At 40.8% G+C, this 15,706-nt stretch overlaps 2 protein-coding genes across 6 annotated transcripts in view; both read left to right on the top strand.

The window, feature by feature from the left end:
* Positions 1 to 21: 21 nt before the first annotated feature.
* On the top strand, positions 22 to 6,895 carry mocs3 (molybdenum cofactor synthesis 3). 2 transcript variants are annotated; one of them, XM_063908913.1, is made up of 13 exons: positions 22 to 274; positions 1,694 to 1,826; positions 1,920 to 2,012; positions 2,449 to 2,569; positions 3,297 to 3,371; positions 3,549 to 3,666; positions 3,771 to 3,879; positions 3,988 to 4,050; positions 4,523 to 4,686; positions 4,872 to 4,919; positions 5,490 to 5,586; positions 5,669 to 5,776; positions 6,702 to 6,895. In XM_063908913.1, exons 1-13 carry the CDS (start codon positions 182 to 184, stop codon positions 6,857 to 6,859), a joined length of 1,380 nt encoding a protein of 459 aa, XP_063764983.1. In that variant the 5' UTR covers positions 22 to 181; the 3' UTR covers positions 6,860 to 6,895. The 2 variants fall into 2 exon arrangements, with proteins under 2 accessions (XP_063764983.1, XP_063764984.1); XM_063908914.1 differs by lacking the exon at positions 4,872 to 4,919.
* Positions 6,896 to 7,430: 535 nt separating this feature from the next.
* Positions 7,431 to 15,706, top strand: part of prkd3 (protein kinase D3) — a 39,087-nt gene continuing 30,811 nt past the window's right edge. The window contains exons 1-3 of one of the 4 annotated variants that reach the window (XM_063908909.1): positions 7,431 to 7,820; positions 8,708 to 8,875; positions 9,014 to 9,368. In XM_063908909.1, coding sequence (XP_063764979.1) covers positions 9,069 to 9,368 — 300 coding nt within the window. In that variant the 5' untranslated portion in view covers positions 7,431 to 7,820; positions 8,708 to 8,875; positions 9,014 to 9,068. Of the gene's footprint in view, positions 7,821 to 8,707; positions 9,369 to 15,706 lie in introns of all 4 variants that reach the window. The other 3 variants (XM_063908910.1, XM_063908908.1, XM_063908912.1) reach the window with 3 other exon arrangements.

Genomic DNA, 15,706 nt, shown 5'->3' with positions numbered 1-15,706 from the left:
TTCACACATCACCTATCACGTGGACTGGTTGTCACGTGGTCAACCCGGAAGTTTGTGCTCGTGTGCTTCATTTGTCAAAATGTTCCTGTAACACTGTTGCATAGTGGCTGCATTTGAATTATAGCATTGTTTTATCTATACATAATTAGTTTGCAACTGCACGTGTTTTAAACCAGAAGCCATGGCTCACGAGGTGCACTGTTTGAAAGCACAGCTCGAGGAGAAAGAGAAAGAAATCGTCGCTCTGAAGAATAAACTGGCACATCTGGAAAAGGTACGAAAGTCTCACTGAATACTTAACTTTTCTGACAATCGATAAATTATCTTATGTTCCTACAGGAGCGTGTTTTGAAAATATACTCGCCCTTATTTGTTTAAAGTATTTTAGCATTTTGTGGTGTATATGCATTAATAAATTCCGGGCACATAACAGCACGTTTGGGCCAGTAAGTTTACTCCTTGATAGAGAGAGGTTTAGGGTTATCTAGCTTTCTGTCCCCGCAGTAATGTTAGTCTATGGTTGGATAACGCACAGACATTAATTCCGGAGGTGTGTCGTACTTAGGCTATGTAGTGTAGTTACAACGCTCCTATGATTTGAAGTCACATGACATGCAATCTATTACAACAGATCTAAGAGTTTTAAATGATAACACTCCTCTTTTTATGAAGACATTCATATAAAATATAAGAAGCATTACTGTCTAATACAAAGAGGTGGTTCAACTCGTCCAGTTTCATTATGTAACAGTGAAGTTATACCATTATTTTGTAAAAAGCTATTTAAAAAAGGAAACTTTTCTATAAAAGCTCATGTGAATAGGAGCAGAGACCCCTGCCATTAAAAAACACAGAAAATATTCAGCAGTGGTGGGAAGTTACTCATTTAATGTACTCACTTCGTGTTTTTTAGATTTTTAAAGTACTTGATAATAGTTGCATTTCAATTATCTGCTCTTTCATACCTCTACTCTTCTACATTTCAAATATTGTTCTTTTCACTCCTCTTCATTTGTCCGACTGCTTTTGCTACTTTTCAGATTAAGATTTATCATGAAAAATGATCCACTTTTAGAATATAATTCTGTATAAAGGATAAACAAGTTGTTTCCCAGTGATTTCTTTCCAAATATCTGTCGGGTTAGGGTGTTGGTTAGCAGTTTCCCTAAACGTTTCACATGTTTGTTCGTTCTTTTAACTTTTTGGGCAAATGGGTAAAATGTTCTTATATTTCACAAAATAAAACAGGTTTAGACAAGGCTGGAAAATATAAAGATTAGTTTATTCAAACTTATTTTCGTCTTTTTTCCTTTAGGGATTTGATTCCTTGGTTGGGAAAATCTTGACTAAACAAGCTAACTGTTTAAGTTTTAAAAACTGTCTCACCTCATGCATGGAAAGAGGAATAAGTAAAAGATCCAAAAAAAATGTATATTTCAAAAGAGCAAATATAAATAAATAATCATACTATAATCCATGTAAATCCTTCCATATGAATCAAGCTTTTCCCAAATAGCGCCTTATGTCCAGCATATGGGCTGTAGAGATGTGTAAAGAGAGACATATGTAGATTATTGTATTGAAGAGGCATGCTGTGGCGGTCTCCGTTGCCACATGGCTCAAAGCTCCTGTTTAAACTTGTTTCTTATAACTATCTGTTTTATTATTTCCTCCATGGTGGGTGTGATATTAGGGCAATGCCTCAGTACTGAAGCTGTATGAGAAAGTGACACCCCTATCGGCGCTTCAAGCCAAAGCAGCCCTCAGCAATGAGGACATCATGCGGTACAGCAGACAACTCCTTCTGCCCGAGCTTGGTGTCCAAGGTATGGATTTTATTCTCATGTACTGTACAGTAAGTATTATTTCAACTGAGATTAATGGCATACGTTACCACATCAACTCTTTATTATCCACAGGTCAGCTAAACTTATCCAAGACGTCAGTGCTGGTTGTGGGATGTGGAGGACTGGGCTGCCCCCTGGCACAGTATCTTGCAGCAGCAGGCATCGGTAGGTATTCTTACTGATTAATGCCAAATTAATCAAATCATTAACTCTGAAATTCATTTGCTGATGGGTGTGGCTTATAATTGAGGGTTTGTCTTCCCATTTAGGCAAGGTCTTTAATTAGCAATTTAGCATTTTGTCGTAGTTGCTGGGAAACTAAATGAGTGTACCTACGGGGATGGGATTTGCTGGCAAAAGGATTTATTCCCATTTCCCACAAAAAATGTCATACCACCCGTTTTAATGCTGTTAAAAGATTAAAATCAGGTACGATGGGAACACTTACTAAAAGAGACAAAAGTATGTTAACAGATGTTATTTCTTTTTTAATATATGCAAGAGAGTTCGATAAAAGGCAAAGAACAAAAAACACATATAAAATAGTGCCTGTCGTGCCTGTCAAACTGGGTTTGACAGTTTCCTCTTTGTGTCTATGCAGGGCGCCTGGGCCTGCTGGACTATGACGAGGTGGAGCTCAGTAACCTGCACAGACAGGTGCTTCATGGGGAGGAGAACCAAGATCAGGCAAAGGCTCTGTCTGCTGCTAATGCAGTTAAAAGGTACAGATGGGCATACATTCATGCATAATTTGTTATGAAACCTGCACAGACAGGCTTAAAACAAAGAGGTCAGTGTTTCGATATTATTAGTACATGTTCTCTAACTATGATAAGTGCTCTGTGTTGTGATTTGTAACAATTTGGTTACAGTGTAATGCATGCTGGCATTTTCCAGTCTCACCACAGGTTATATTTGGTTGTGTATTTCTCCCCAGTCTGCAAATATTCTGAAAACATGTTATTTTAGAGGCTTTTTCTGGTGCTATTTCCTTCACAGTGGGCCCACTGTGGTTCACACACACATTGCGTAGCCACAACCACATGAGGGCGCTATATCTCTGAATAACAGATGCAGGGTTTTAATGCTGTGTTACTTTTTTATGTAAGTTAGTCATTACTGATCACATGCAAAATTCTACTTCTAATACAAGGTTTTTGAGTCATAATACAGGTTTTTATCATGATTTTTCATAGTTGAGACACAGTAAACTTTAGGAGAGTGATGTAGGGTGGGAGTGGACACATGAATAAGGTCTCATGATTAAAAACGCCCATGTTGCAGTATTGTGTTTCTTTCTTGATTTTTAATGAAACACCAAAATAACCCTCATATTTGACAGTGATAGGAATACTCTTCTGATTGTGTTAAAGTTGCTTATCACAGAAAATCAAACCTGATGGTATAGAAAATTAATTAATATGTCTCAATGTGACTTTATGTCCACAGATTGAACTCAACAGTAGAGTGTATTCCCTACCACCTGCAGCTCTCGTCGGAAAACGCCTTGCAACTCATTCAACAGTATCCTCAACCCACTTCTGTTACAGAGATGCTTATTCTTTGGAAATTAAACTGCTTTCCACTAGATCTCTTACAGGCCTATGATTGCTTTTACTGCATGACTTCAGATATTCAGCTGGGAAATGTATATATGTGACTAACACATTTGTGTTGACACCTTGACCTAGCTGACCTCATATATGACATTGTTGCTGATTGCTCAGACAACGTTCCCACAAGGTATCTGGTGAATGACGCCTGTGTGCTCAGTGGCAAGCCTCTGGTGTCAGCCAGCGCGCTGAGAATGGAGGGGCAGGTACAGTAGAAAGGCCACATTTCATGTAGCAAAAGTCCATTAGCTACACTACATTATAATGTGAGTAAAGCCTTGTTGCTGTGTGTGTGTGTGTGTGTGTGTAGTTGACCGTGTATAACTACCGTGGAGGCCCCTGCTACAGATGTCTGTACCCGGTCCCCCCACCCTCGGAGACAGTGACCAACTGTTCTGATGGAGGGGTGTTAGGAGTGGGTGAGTCTTGTCCCCTTTACTTGCCCAGGAGCCATTAACTGTGCACAAAGTACAGTCTCTGCAAATGTAAATGATAGTTTTATGTCAAACTTTCCACTTTTCTTTAAGTTCCAGGGATAATGGGCTGCTTCCAAGCTCTGGAAGTCCTCAAGATTGCCTCCGGACAAGGCTGTATCCTTTTCTATTCTGAACTCCCACTCTTTATACATACAGTGCCCTCCTGAGACATTTTGTTGCTTTACATCACAATTTTCTGCCCAGTCGTCCGGATGAATCAACAAATAACTGCTGAAATCTCTTTTTATTCTAACAAAGTTAGGTATGAAATGCATATTTGTTGCCAGACTGATTTCATATAGCAAAAACTCTGCTGACTCTTCATTTGCTATTCCTATGAGAACTGTTTTTGAAGCTGTAAAAGTGTTCTTATGCTAATAATTCGCATTACATAATAGAGTTGCACTATCCTGCCTTCTGTCTTGCATTGTGATACCCATCCTCACACCTGGTCTCTATGCGTCACCCAGGGAAGTACTGAATTATATTCCTGCCTAAATGTTGCTAGGGTTTTCATACACAAATGAAAACGTCGCCGCCAATTCTCTCAAAGTCGTGTATCCTTTTCCTTGACCTGTCGTGCCAGCTTCCTGCGGCCAACAGCTGGTGATGTTTGACGCTCAAGATGCCAGATTCAGATCCATCAAGCTGCGGCCCAAGCAGGCCGGCTGTGCAGTGTGTGGAGAGAACCCCAGTGTGACCCGCTTGGTGGACTATGAGGCTTTCTGTGGCTCTGCTGCCACTGATAAGGTGGGCATAAGAGGAAGTTGCCTAATATTACTGGGTCCTTTTCACAGTAGTTCGTTGATTTTCTCTAAGTAATAACAAGTGTGTGTTATATCAACTTGATTTTCCCATTTAATACATGGTAAATATCATTATTCTGTAATCATAGGAAAAATCTCTCTTTGCCCTGATGTTTCCATGTGTTTCAGTGCCGCATACTCAACCTTCTTTCCAGAGATCAGAGGATCACAGTTCAGGTAGGGAATATGTAGTCCAGATTCAAAGAAGTTTGGCTATTGCGTGACTCCCTGTATTTAGTGCTCTTTATTCTATGATTACTCACAATTTTCTCAGTTTTCACGTGCATTCACTAACTGATTACATCTCAGCACTGACCCAGCCCCAAATGGGAAATGACTTAAAATGTGCCTGTAGATTTTATATGGGAAAGAATAACACGTTCTATTTGGCAGTGAGAGCAGCGATAGTGGATCGCATCTGTTTTCTGGAGAATTGGTGCTTTCAAACCCGCTGAGTCATTAGTCGCAGAGATTGGGATCATGATTGATTGGGCTGTAATCGAGATTGTGAAAACGAGGCTCCAGTTAGAAAACAGTTTTGTTTCCTGTGATTTAAGGAAAACCAGTTTAAATGTTGTTATTACTCAAAAAATGCAAATCAAAGCATCATTTCAACATTTGCTGTAATTATGGTTGACCTATTGTATAGATATAAATCAATGTCTTGTCCCAAGAGATAAGGCAGTGCTTCTCTGTAATTATAAAGTTAATAGTTGAGCATTAAGGACTGTTTCAATGTAATTTCAGGATTATAAATCGATAATGGACAATGCCGAGCCCCATCTCTTGTTGGACGTGCGCCCTCTTGTGGAGGTGGATATATGCCACTTACCTACCTCTCTCAGTATCCTTTTTAGAAATGGAAGCTCAAAATCAATCTCCTATTTTACATTACTGTGTAATTTTTCACCTTATATTGTTGCCAGACATTCCCCTCTCAAGTTTAGAGGACAGGAAGAGTGAACATATCCAGTTACTGCAGGAGAGAATCAGCCAATTAAAGCTGCAGATGGAAGGTGACTGCAGGCCTCCAGGTAACGTGCCAAACACCCTTTAGGGTCTGTACTTGTTGTCTGAAATGAACAGGCACGTAGAGCCTCACTCGTGCATATTCACATGCTGCTACTGTGTGGTCTCATACTGCCCGGCCGCAGGCTTATTTTGGACAGCTAGGTTGTAATGGAGTTGCTAGGTGACCCTTTTTTTCCAAAACAAGTACAGTCAACCTGAGCAGCTGGCTTGCTTTAGAGAAATTAATATTCACAACGTTATTTTAGTGAGGTTCTGGGTATTCACTGTGTTGAGCTTTCTTTATCAATGAGCTAAATTTAGCCCTAACATACTGTAGGTTGTTTATTATTTGCTCACTCAACTCTGTGATTGAAATTATTTCCCTTTTTCTTTAAATGTAACGTTTGTATAATTCAAACTTATGTGTGCAGCTTTTGTGTCTTTGGTAGTAAAGTATTAAAGGTTGAACATTTGAAGTAAATTTGTCATTTGAATCGGACATGTAGGAGCCCTATTATGCTTTTTGCGGTCTTCCCTATTCTGTAGTGTGTTATATACAGTAGGTTTATATGCATGTAAATGGTCTGCAAAGGCTAAAATCTCAAAGTCTCTCTCCCACACACTCCTCCCTGCCTCAAACGCCTCGATTGTAGTCCTTTGTTTCACTTCCATAACATAGTGACATCACTATGTAACAGATGCGCTTCTATTGGCTAGCACTCCAACACATTCTAGGTGATATGCAGCATTTAGCAGTTGACCAATCACAACAGAGCCAGCCAGCTGACCAATCACAGCAGACTGTAATAAAAAGCTTTTTGACCTATAAATCATCTAAACATTTTACATTAGAGGCACAAAGTGCAAGTATGTACCTAAAAATGTGCATAATAGTGCTGGCGTTACCTAACTAACCTCTCAGTGTTTTCCCTCTCCTGATTCCTACAGTGTATATAATCTGCAAACTGGGTAACGACTCCCAGAAGGCGGTGCAAGTCATGGAGAAGATGAGTGGATCAGAAGTGGAAAGTATTACAGTGAAGGACATCAGTGGAGGCCTCATGGCTTGGGCGAAGAGAATTGACCCCACATTTCCACAGTATTAATCCATTTAATGGTCAATAAACTGAATGTTGTTTGTCCTCATTGTTGATTTTATTTGTATGCGATCTGAACATCATGCTTACAGCTAAATTGACTCTAATGTCATGAATGAATATTAAAATGTCCTTTACCAAGAAACAATGGAGCAGTTCCTTAAATGTGTTGTGTAATCTATCGTGTACTTCAGTTCATCGAAAAACACAAGCTGGTGGTTAGATACCGCGTAAGCATACTTGCAAAATCAGGTACCTCTTCCTGTTTTTCTTTAAATTCACTGAAATGGTAATAGTTAATTAACCTAATAAATAATCATTTAAACCTACACTTTTCAGGTGAGTGTCCTCAATCAGACACAATGACCTACGTAACACCCCCTTTTCCCTTTAAATGTATTTTTTTCGTGGGGACATATTGCACTCCCTTAATGGGCTTCTGAGGACTCCTGGACCCAACTTTGGAAATCATCATTACAAACTGATCCGGCTCGCGACATGGCCAAGTTGAAATAACGGAAAAGAAAGGCACATGCGCATTGGCTTGAGCTCCATCGGAGGCGCCATTGCTTCACAGGGACTGTAGTTCAAGTTTTCCTCCCCACACATGGAAAGTCAGTTATGCGGAGATAATAAAAAGACTCCAAGCCCCAGCCACGGTGGCCGCTCTTTTTCTCGTCAGGCAGGGGGAGTAGACACAGCTGGAAGGATAATAAGATGCGCATGAATTTACAATCTGGAATAAAAGATAAGAGAAAATAAATGGACGGCTCGGTCAGTCTCTGCACGCCTGTGTGTAACACTTATGTCAGTGTTTGTTACATGTGAGCTGCGTCGCTGCGCTTTGGTGTGACTTCCACAAAGTGCAGAGTTTGAAACTTCAGGCTCCGCTTTCCTCAGTTGATGGAGTTACAAAGTTTCTTCAGTAAGCTCACAATGGAAAGAAAAGCACCCTTCGCTGACTGTGAAGGTAAAGTATTACTTCAGAATGGTTCAAGGCGTCGTTTGATTGCAAACGGGCTTTATGTATGGAGATAGTAGGGCTACAACAAAGTGAATGTGTAGATTCAGCTCTTGTATAACTTGTTTTGCTGGTATTCTCGGCTCGGGTTGTGTTCTGCCAGCAAGCCTATCGAAAGTGGGAGGGGTGCAGATGTTAAGAAGCCTTGCTTCCAGATGTTTGTGGAGTTTGAATACTTGTAAACACAGAACTTATACGCTTTATGAAGTTTTACATGTCTTTTACGCTAATAATGTTGTTTGTTGTGCAAGCTCAGGAGCCCGTTGTTAAAACAGTTGTGTTGGTTTACGTAAATGTCAAAAAAGCTATATAAACGAGTTAAAACTAATGATTTTATGCAAAAAAGTTGAAGCTGTGGCTCCTTTAGCACGGCCCATTTACAATGAAACAATAAGAGCTAGCTTAAAGCTAACTCTATGAAGCACCAAAACACTGCAAGGCAACAGCAAACTGCAACCCAAGTTGTATATTATTATTATTAGTAGTAGTAGTAGTAGTAGTAGTAAAGTTCAGTAAAAGTACAGTGAAATCTTTTAAAAAAAATATTCTGGCAAAGTGAAATATTAATTTTGTTATTTTATGATGGTCATTGGTAGTGAAATACATTTTCCAAGTGTGTTTTGCTACATTACTTCAACTTCATTTGTTCGCATAGTTAAGAAAATAAGTTGTTTCATTCATACACCAGGGCTGCTTGACACTACAACACAAACGAATGCAATGTCTGCCAGACACTACTGTTTCTACCCCTGTATTCAGATAGGTGAATACATTTTTTAATAATAAAAATAGCACTATGTGTGTTTGTTTCTGTTTGTGTATGTTTGCGGTGACAGGCTTCCTGTGGTCAGAGTGGATTACTGACTTCAGTAGGGAGAAGGAGCACCACTTCTGGATATGAGGCTTGCTGCAGTGACTTTTCTGCAGAAGTCTGCGGACTGTCCACACAAGTTCTCTCCCTCACCTGCCCGTCTACTGAACGAGTGTGTGTTTGGTGAGCTCAGGTGGGTGGAGTTGCTTATTAGCCTCTTAATTTATGAAAAACAATGTCACTTTGATAAAACACAGAGTGCTGACTCACTCCCACTGATGAGGACCAAAGATTCCCCCTACCAATAGTCGACTGTGCTTTTTCTGGCCAGTCTTCACTAAAACCTCCACCATTCAGCGTTCCACGTCACCATTGGAAGAAATCCAATGTCTGCCTCCTCTCCCCCATCCTTACCTCGAGCCTTCCTCCACTCTCTCTATCCGCACCACCCATCATCCTCGTCCACCTCGTCGTCCACCACAACGGCAAGCTCACCCGGACCTCTCTACACCCGACTGTCCAACGGCAGTCACAGCGTCCCCAGCCCCACCAACTCCCGCAGCTCCTTCCATGGGGTGTCCTTCCTGCTGCAGATAGGGCTGACCAGAGAGACGGTGAACCTGGAGGCTAGTGACCTGTCGCTGTCTGCTGTTAAAGACCTGGTGTGCTCCATAGTGGACCAGAAGGTAGGCATCTCGTTAAAACACCCTCATATATGATTCCGTTTTCAATTAAGGATATCAAACATTAGTTTCTAATGTCCTCTGAAGGAAAAGCTTTTACACAAACACATGCAGAGCTTGTTTTTCCAACTTGAAGACAGTGGACATGATGCATCAACATGTGCTCTGCTGTCTTCTACCATATTCATCTGTTTAGGTTTTGTTTTCCAAAGCGGACATCTGGGCCTCATGCCCCAAAATGAGTCAAACACCACAGAAGCGTGCACACAACAGCACCGACGCTCCTCCAGTTACAGGACACAGTGTAGTAGCGCCAGTTATTTACATTGTGGTATAGTGTTACTGGACTTACTGTACATGGTGCAAGTGCAGGCATACTAGCTCGACTGCACACACATAGAACTACTCTGTGGTTTTGCTGATGTTGGCCCCTCTTTATTTTCCATGACATTTGTAATGTGTTGTAATGACACTGGAGTGTAGCCTCAGTAGCTTCAAATACAAAAAGTATACGCTTCATCATTTGCCATCTCATATTTTGTCTTGTGTGAATATCCAAAAGTGCAAATCAACAGTGCCAGCTTTAATTTGCCTGTTGTATTTAGTTTGTACTGAGAGAGGTCTGATCACAGTTTGCGTCCGCCTGATTTGAACGTGCATCAAAATGATGTCTCTAATTTAAAGTGGCTCGATATAAAAGCTATAATGGTTCTCAAAATGAGCAGACCCCTGCCAAGGCTAATGGTGGATTTATAGCCCTTTTGAATGGACTCATTGCGAGAGTTGAAACAGCGTTATTACGACTTTAGCGTGTTTATGAGTTTTGTCACAGAAGTCGTAATAAGGACGTCAAAAAGGAGATGTGTTTTATTGCTCAAGTCGTTTAAAACAAGTCGTTACATATACAAAAGTTCTTCCGATTATATTAAGGAGGGACTTCTGTAGTCTTTATTCCAACATGGATACAGAGCAGATGCCCTCCCTTTTTTATAACGGAAATAGAACATCATTTTTTGATTTGAGCCATAATTCACAGAAGTACAGCACCACAGATATTGTATATTTTTTATGAAGTAGTTTTGTATCTTCTTTGGATTATTTCAGGGACAAAATAGGACCAACAAAGTGTTTCACATAAATATATGGATTAAACTAGTGGTCCATTTTACAGTAATTGGTACAATAGATTTAAATGTAGATCAAATATATAATACATTTAGTAGTGTTTCTGACATGTACAGTAGATGCTTTGAACGTCTCACTCAGCTAATGTCTTATTTGACCCATGCACATGTACTTCATAGTTGTGTGGGATTAATGATGAGCAAAGCCCGTTGGAATGATGAAATGGCTCCTGTGTGCATCCACATGTTACTGTTTGTACAACCTCTCGTGTGTGATGGTGATTACACCCTTTGTGTCAGTAATTATTATCAAATCAACAAAAATGAGGTTGATTAAGCAAAGCACTTTCATCAGCCACCAGGATGTGAACACTAAGGTCAGTCAGAGCTATATGTATGTTTGTAGGGATGATGATAATGGAAATAAAAACCGGAATGAGGAACAGACTTGTACGTAGAAGACAGTGAAGGAGCTATCTGTATTCAGCCTGTGTCCTATGCTTCCATGTTGTCCAAGTTGACATTCCTGAGGAGCAGGGTAATGTTGTTGTTCTTTACGAGGTCTGCTGATTCTCACTAGCTAGTTATGAACAGTTCTGGTCCGCAGAGCAGAAAATCTCATCAGAGCGCATATTTACATGGATACTGTAACATATTGGCATAGTTGCAAGAATCTGTAACAGGAAAAGGGTGGGAAATACAAAGCTTTGAAGACAAACCCGGTAAGAGAAAACCAGTGCATTTTAATAGTGAGTGGGTGCTGATAATCTTCCAAGATGAGATCAGAATCACCTACTGCAAATGTGCAATGATATCACTGTGTATAACGTTATATTACGTGCATTCCATGCACTCTAATAAAATATGACAGGAAATGATATCATTTATGGCTAACAGTCATGGGAACTTAAAAGAAAACTATATAAACAGTTAACATTTTACCACTGTACATCCTTTTTTATCATAATATACTCAACATTGTCATTACAAAACATATCCAGCATGCTCATCCTCATTTTCTTCTATTAAACACTGCCAAATGCAGTGTACTGCTTCAACTATTTCATGAAATCCAGCCACATGGCTTTGATATCAATGGAAAATATGACTGTAGGCCTTCTGCGCTCTCCAGACCATCCTTGTCTCACTTCTCTTTCTAAAATATGCTTGTCAATGGTGAGCCCTTCTACAGGGTCCACTCATCCTGGCCAACCTTTCCAGCTGAGGATCTGTGACCCTGGCTTAAGCCGTTGACAGTTGTCCCAGGAAGTCTCTAGTCAGCAGAACCTCAGGTGTCTGTCAGCAGATGCGAGACAGGAAAACGCTTTAGTCTTCATGTGGTAATATCTGCATGGAGATAGAGTTTATTCCCCCCTTCGTGCCGCTGTTTCCTCCGCTGACTGAGAGCTGGCCTGCCTCACTAAGTGACTCACCACTCAGCCATGCAACAAACAGGGATGCTTATCCCAACTAAAAGCTGTCCATGCAGTGTCAGGATTTCTGCTGTGTTAGCTGTTATGACCTCTTACAGGGGGATGTAGATGCTTTAGATTCATTTTAACCATAATATTAACCATTTTCCTGCTAGTTATCTGGTTCTGGGCCACCCTGCCAGCAGGACAATAGCAGCAACCGAAAGTTACTTTTCACAGTATCTTTTTCATGGCATACCAGTGTCCGTAAGTCATGCTGGAAGATGTAGTTCCTCCACTTTGTCCTGTCTCTACTCTTATTTTTTCCCAATATACAGACAAACTACATAATCTCCCCTTATGGACCTCTTCCAGCAACATAGCTTGATTTATTGGTGGTACAAAGTGTAAATACTTACACTGTATGGATTTATAGTGACGCTTCAGATTTCACTATAAGCATTCACTTTATCAAGCCTGTACTCCCAACAGCAATAACTACATGTTTACATTCTTTATATTACTTTGTAATGCAGAGAGACATTTGGTTACACTTAGAAGTGGAGTTAAATCAAGGTAACGTGTAACGGCCTGTCTCCTTACTAAAAAGGAGTATACTGCCATGCATTCACTGTGTTTATGCCGCGTACAGTCTCAGAAACTCAGTAGAAAACACAAGCAACCACTATGTTCTCAAAGCTTGTGACCATAGCTTAAGGACAGAACATTGCAGTGGGTGATTTACTTTGTTGCCGTTGTTGGAAAATAGTTTTGTGTTATCTTTTGCGTTCCTCTTTTGAGCCTGTTCCCTCAATGGCCTGCCAAACTATAAGATGTATGAGGTCCTTTGACGAACTAGACAGAAGCATCATGACAAATTAGCTCATATTCAATTTTCAATGAGCCTTTGTATTAAAAATGCTTTTAAACTTGTGGAGTACTCACTCGGCAAAGCATGGACACTAGCCTGTATGCTATAGCAGCTGCACTCTGGCTGAAGTTGGACAGCTGTAAAATGTCCAGATGTTCGCATGTGCTCTCCTTACTCTATATCATGTCATGGTCTTCATGGTTGCTTTCTCATATCTTTCCTGAACCCTTTAGATTTGAAAAGTCTCATTGTTTGACGTGGAGTCATGCTGCCTGTTTTAAAAGCTGTGTATTGTATAGATTTCGTATGGTTCATGCCTCATCCTGCTAAAGACGTAACCACGACTTGGCAAACATCCACCGTTTGGATTCTTTCTCTGTGCTGATCTGAAGTTGGTTTTGATAGTAGTGGTTTGGAGCACATTCACCAACTTTAGTGGTTAAGGTCAACCTAAGTCCGGGGCAACCTGATCTTGATAAGTTTGGTGTTTTTTTCTTTGGACGGCTATTGCGGTTACTGCAATCTACGGAATCATTTAAAATATGTCTGCTTTAGTGTCAACACTTGGCACAAGGGTGTGAACTCGATGCCAGGCTCCTCGAGGACTGTGAGACAGGATGAAGGCAGCCAGCCAGTGCGTGGCGGAGACCCTCCCAGTCGGGTACCCAACTAACCCACGACAGCGCATTGAAGGCTCCATGCAATTCCAAGTCAGGACAGCCTTGTTTCACTGGTGGGGTGCCGGCTTCTCTGTCTGGATCTTGGGCTTGATGAATGGCACGAGATAAACATCCATAGCTTCCACTTGTTGAGCGCTTCCTGTTTGGTGTCGCCCAAGTCCTCTCGTGCAGCCAGCAAGGGAGCAATGGCGGGACAAAAGTTCATGACTCCATGAGAAATGACTCCCAGTTAGCCAGCTGGTCAGCCGGGACAGACAGCCAGCTTCAGAACATTCCTCTTCACCCAGGCATTTTTGGAGGATGATGTGATGTTGCTCGGGATGGGTGGGATTACACTGCTAGGAAACTGAAATATTTGAAGCTAAACACTTGATCTGGTAGAACTGCACATCTGACAAATTCTGATGGATGCTGTAATGGCAACTGCGCATTCAACACAGTTTCGTTTTCAATCTTCATGGGACTGTATTTAATATCCTACAAAGACACATTTGCATTTTGGAGTGGCTGAGTTGAGTAACATTCCAGAGAAAGTTGGCTGCAGACATGTTTTATATCAGTTTAAACTGTAGCTTGGCGTCAGTTAAATGTTTTTCTGACTTTCACAGGGGATGATAAAGCTTAGCAGGATAAAGGACATTTGAAGTTCTTCTGGCAAAGGTAATGGAAAAAAAACCATGAAGCTTTTGCCTCAAATGTTACTTTTATGAATACTTTAGTTTTAGCGCTTGTCCTTAGGATGTTGCTTTATTTTCACTCCAGCTGGAAATGCTGTGAAAGGCAGCTGCCTCAGCCACAGGTTTCCCTACTGGTTTTGTCAGTGCTCTAACTCGCAGTCTCTGGTTGAGGGCTGTACAGCTGGCTCTGTAATTAGTCAGACAAAGGCCTTTTTGAGTCAGGAACAGGCTACATTGGAGAACGTACAGTAAAAAAGCAAAGCATTCAAAAAACAACATTTTTTGGATTAAGATTTGGATTGTTCTAAATCCTTTAAGCAATATCACTTGCATGATCACAAGGTAACAGTTGGCAGAGAAAACAAGAACAGCTCAACATTCCTATTTTCAACATTAATTAGATTAAGTTGCTTTCTTTGGTTTGCATTCATAGTCCTTCATGATTGAGTTGTATTTGTCGGTAGGAGCTTTTTAACAAATATTATTGTATCCAATTGGGATCGGAATATTTAGCTTTGGCAATTAAGCTTTATAATATGACAGGAAAATCACAAACCCTTTCACATGGGATCTGTATTTGGTGTCTGTAATAAAGATAGACCCAATATGGAGAACAGTATCTATAGAAAGAAGCAAAAGGAGACAAATAAAGTCGTAAAGAGAAGAAAACGAGAAGAGAAAATAGCAATAAAGACGGGTGCAGATGGAAAATGGAGAGACTGCAGTTCACATGGACCAAAACTAACTGTAACACACAGGAAATAAATCACCACCATCTCCCTCCCTCCCTCCCTTCCACAGTATAAGCCCACATCTGCGTGTTCCTATAGAGCTGGCAGACATATTTCACCCCAGAGGACGTCTCAACAGCACAGGGCTTTATGTGTGATATACATGAGGCCAGACGTTTCCTGGAAAGCACATTCAACTCCTTCCCAAGAAAAAACAGGTCACCTTTAAGTCAAAATATTCACTGTTGGTATTGGTCCTTGGTTATGGCCTCAGCCTTTTTCCAACTTAGCTGGTTTTCAGTGTTCATTTAAAGGATAGTGATATATTCCAAAACCATGGAGTTGACCAAATTGATATCACAATTGGGATTGCGGGAAAAAGAACAACCTTCCTTGTAAAAGTCAAAAGCCTTTCTCCACAAGGAATCTATCAATTTCCCAGAGTCTTGGAGTAATTTGTGGAAAAGGGGAGAGAGAGAAGAAAAAAGGAAAAAAAATATCTCTGAAGTTAAGTGAGCTAAGTAATTTCTACCATCTGTAGTGCACATTTCTGCCGCCTTGCTCCCCTCTAAATGTAAAGTGGCAAGGGAGAACACAGGGCCCGGCCACAAGAGTTAGAGAGAATGACAGAGTGGAGATGAGTGGTGCTCTCCGGGGATGGGGGGGGGGTATGAAGGGGCTTGCGGCTGGCATATGGCTGATGTCCTGACAATATCAAACCATCAGTAAAAGGCCACTTTTGCCACCAAGTGTGGCTCTGCATTGGATTTTCTACCACAAATGCCCTTCACCATACTCGACTTATGCCATTGACAGGAGATAATCTTCGATCACTCCAATCTTTAA

The sequence above is a fragment of the Eleginops maclovinus genome, chromosome 19 (genome assembly GCF_036324505.1).
Source record: "Eleginops maclovinus isolate JMC-PN-2008 ecotype Puerto Natales chromosome 19, JC_Emac_rtc_rv5, whole genome shotgun sequence".
In the NCBI taxonomy this organism is placed as follows: Eukaryota; Metazoa; Chordata; class Actinopteri; order Perciformes; family Eleginopidae; genus Eleginops; species Eleginops maclovinus.
Note: the sequence above shows the minus strand (reverse complement) of the source record. Positions and strands in the feature narration are given on the sequence as shown.

What these genes read in the sequence shown, in the direction of transcription:
- mocs3 (XM_063908913.1), top strand. Translation starts at nt 182, where the DNA reads ATGGCTCACGAGGTGCACTGTTTGAAAGCACAGCTCGAGGAGAAAGAG. An exon ending in GCCCGAGCTTGGTGTCCAAG is followed by an intron (nt 1,827 to 1,919) that starts GTATGGATTTTA and finishes TATTATCCACAG; the next exon opens with GTCAGCTAAACTTATCCAAG. An exon ending in GCTCTGCTGCCACTGATAAG is followed by an intron (nt 4,687 to 4,871) that starts GTGGGCATAAGA and finishes CATGTGTTTCAG; the next exon opens with TGCCGCATACTCAACCTTCT.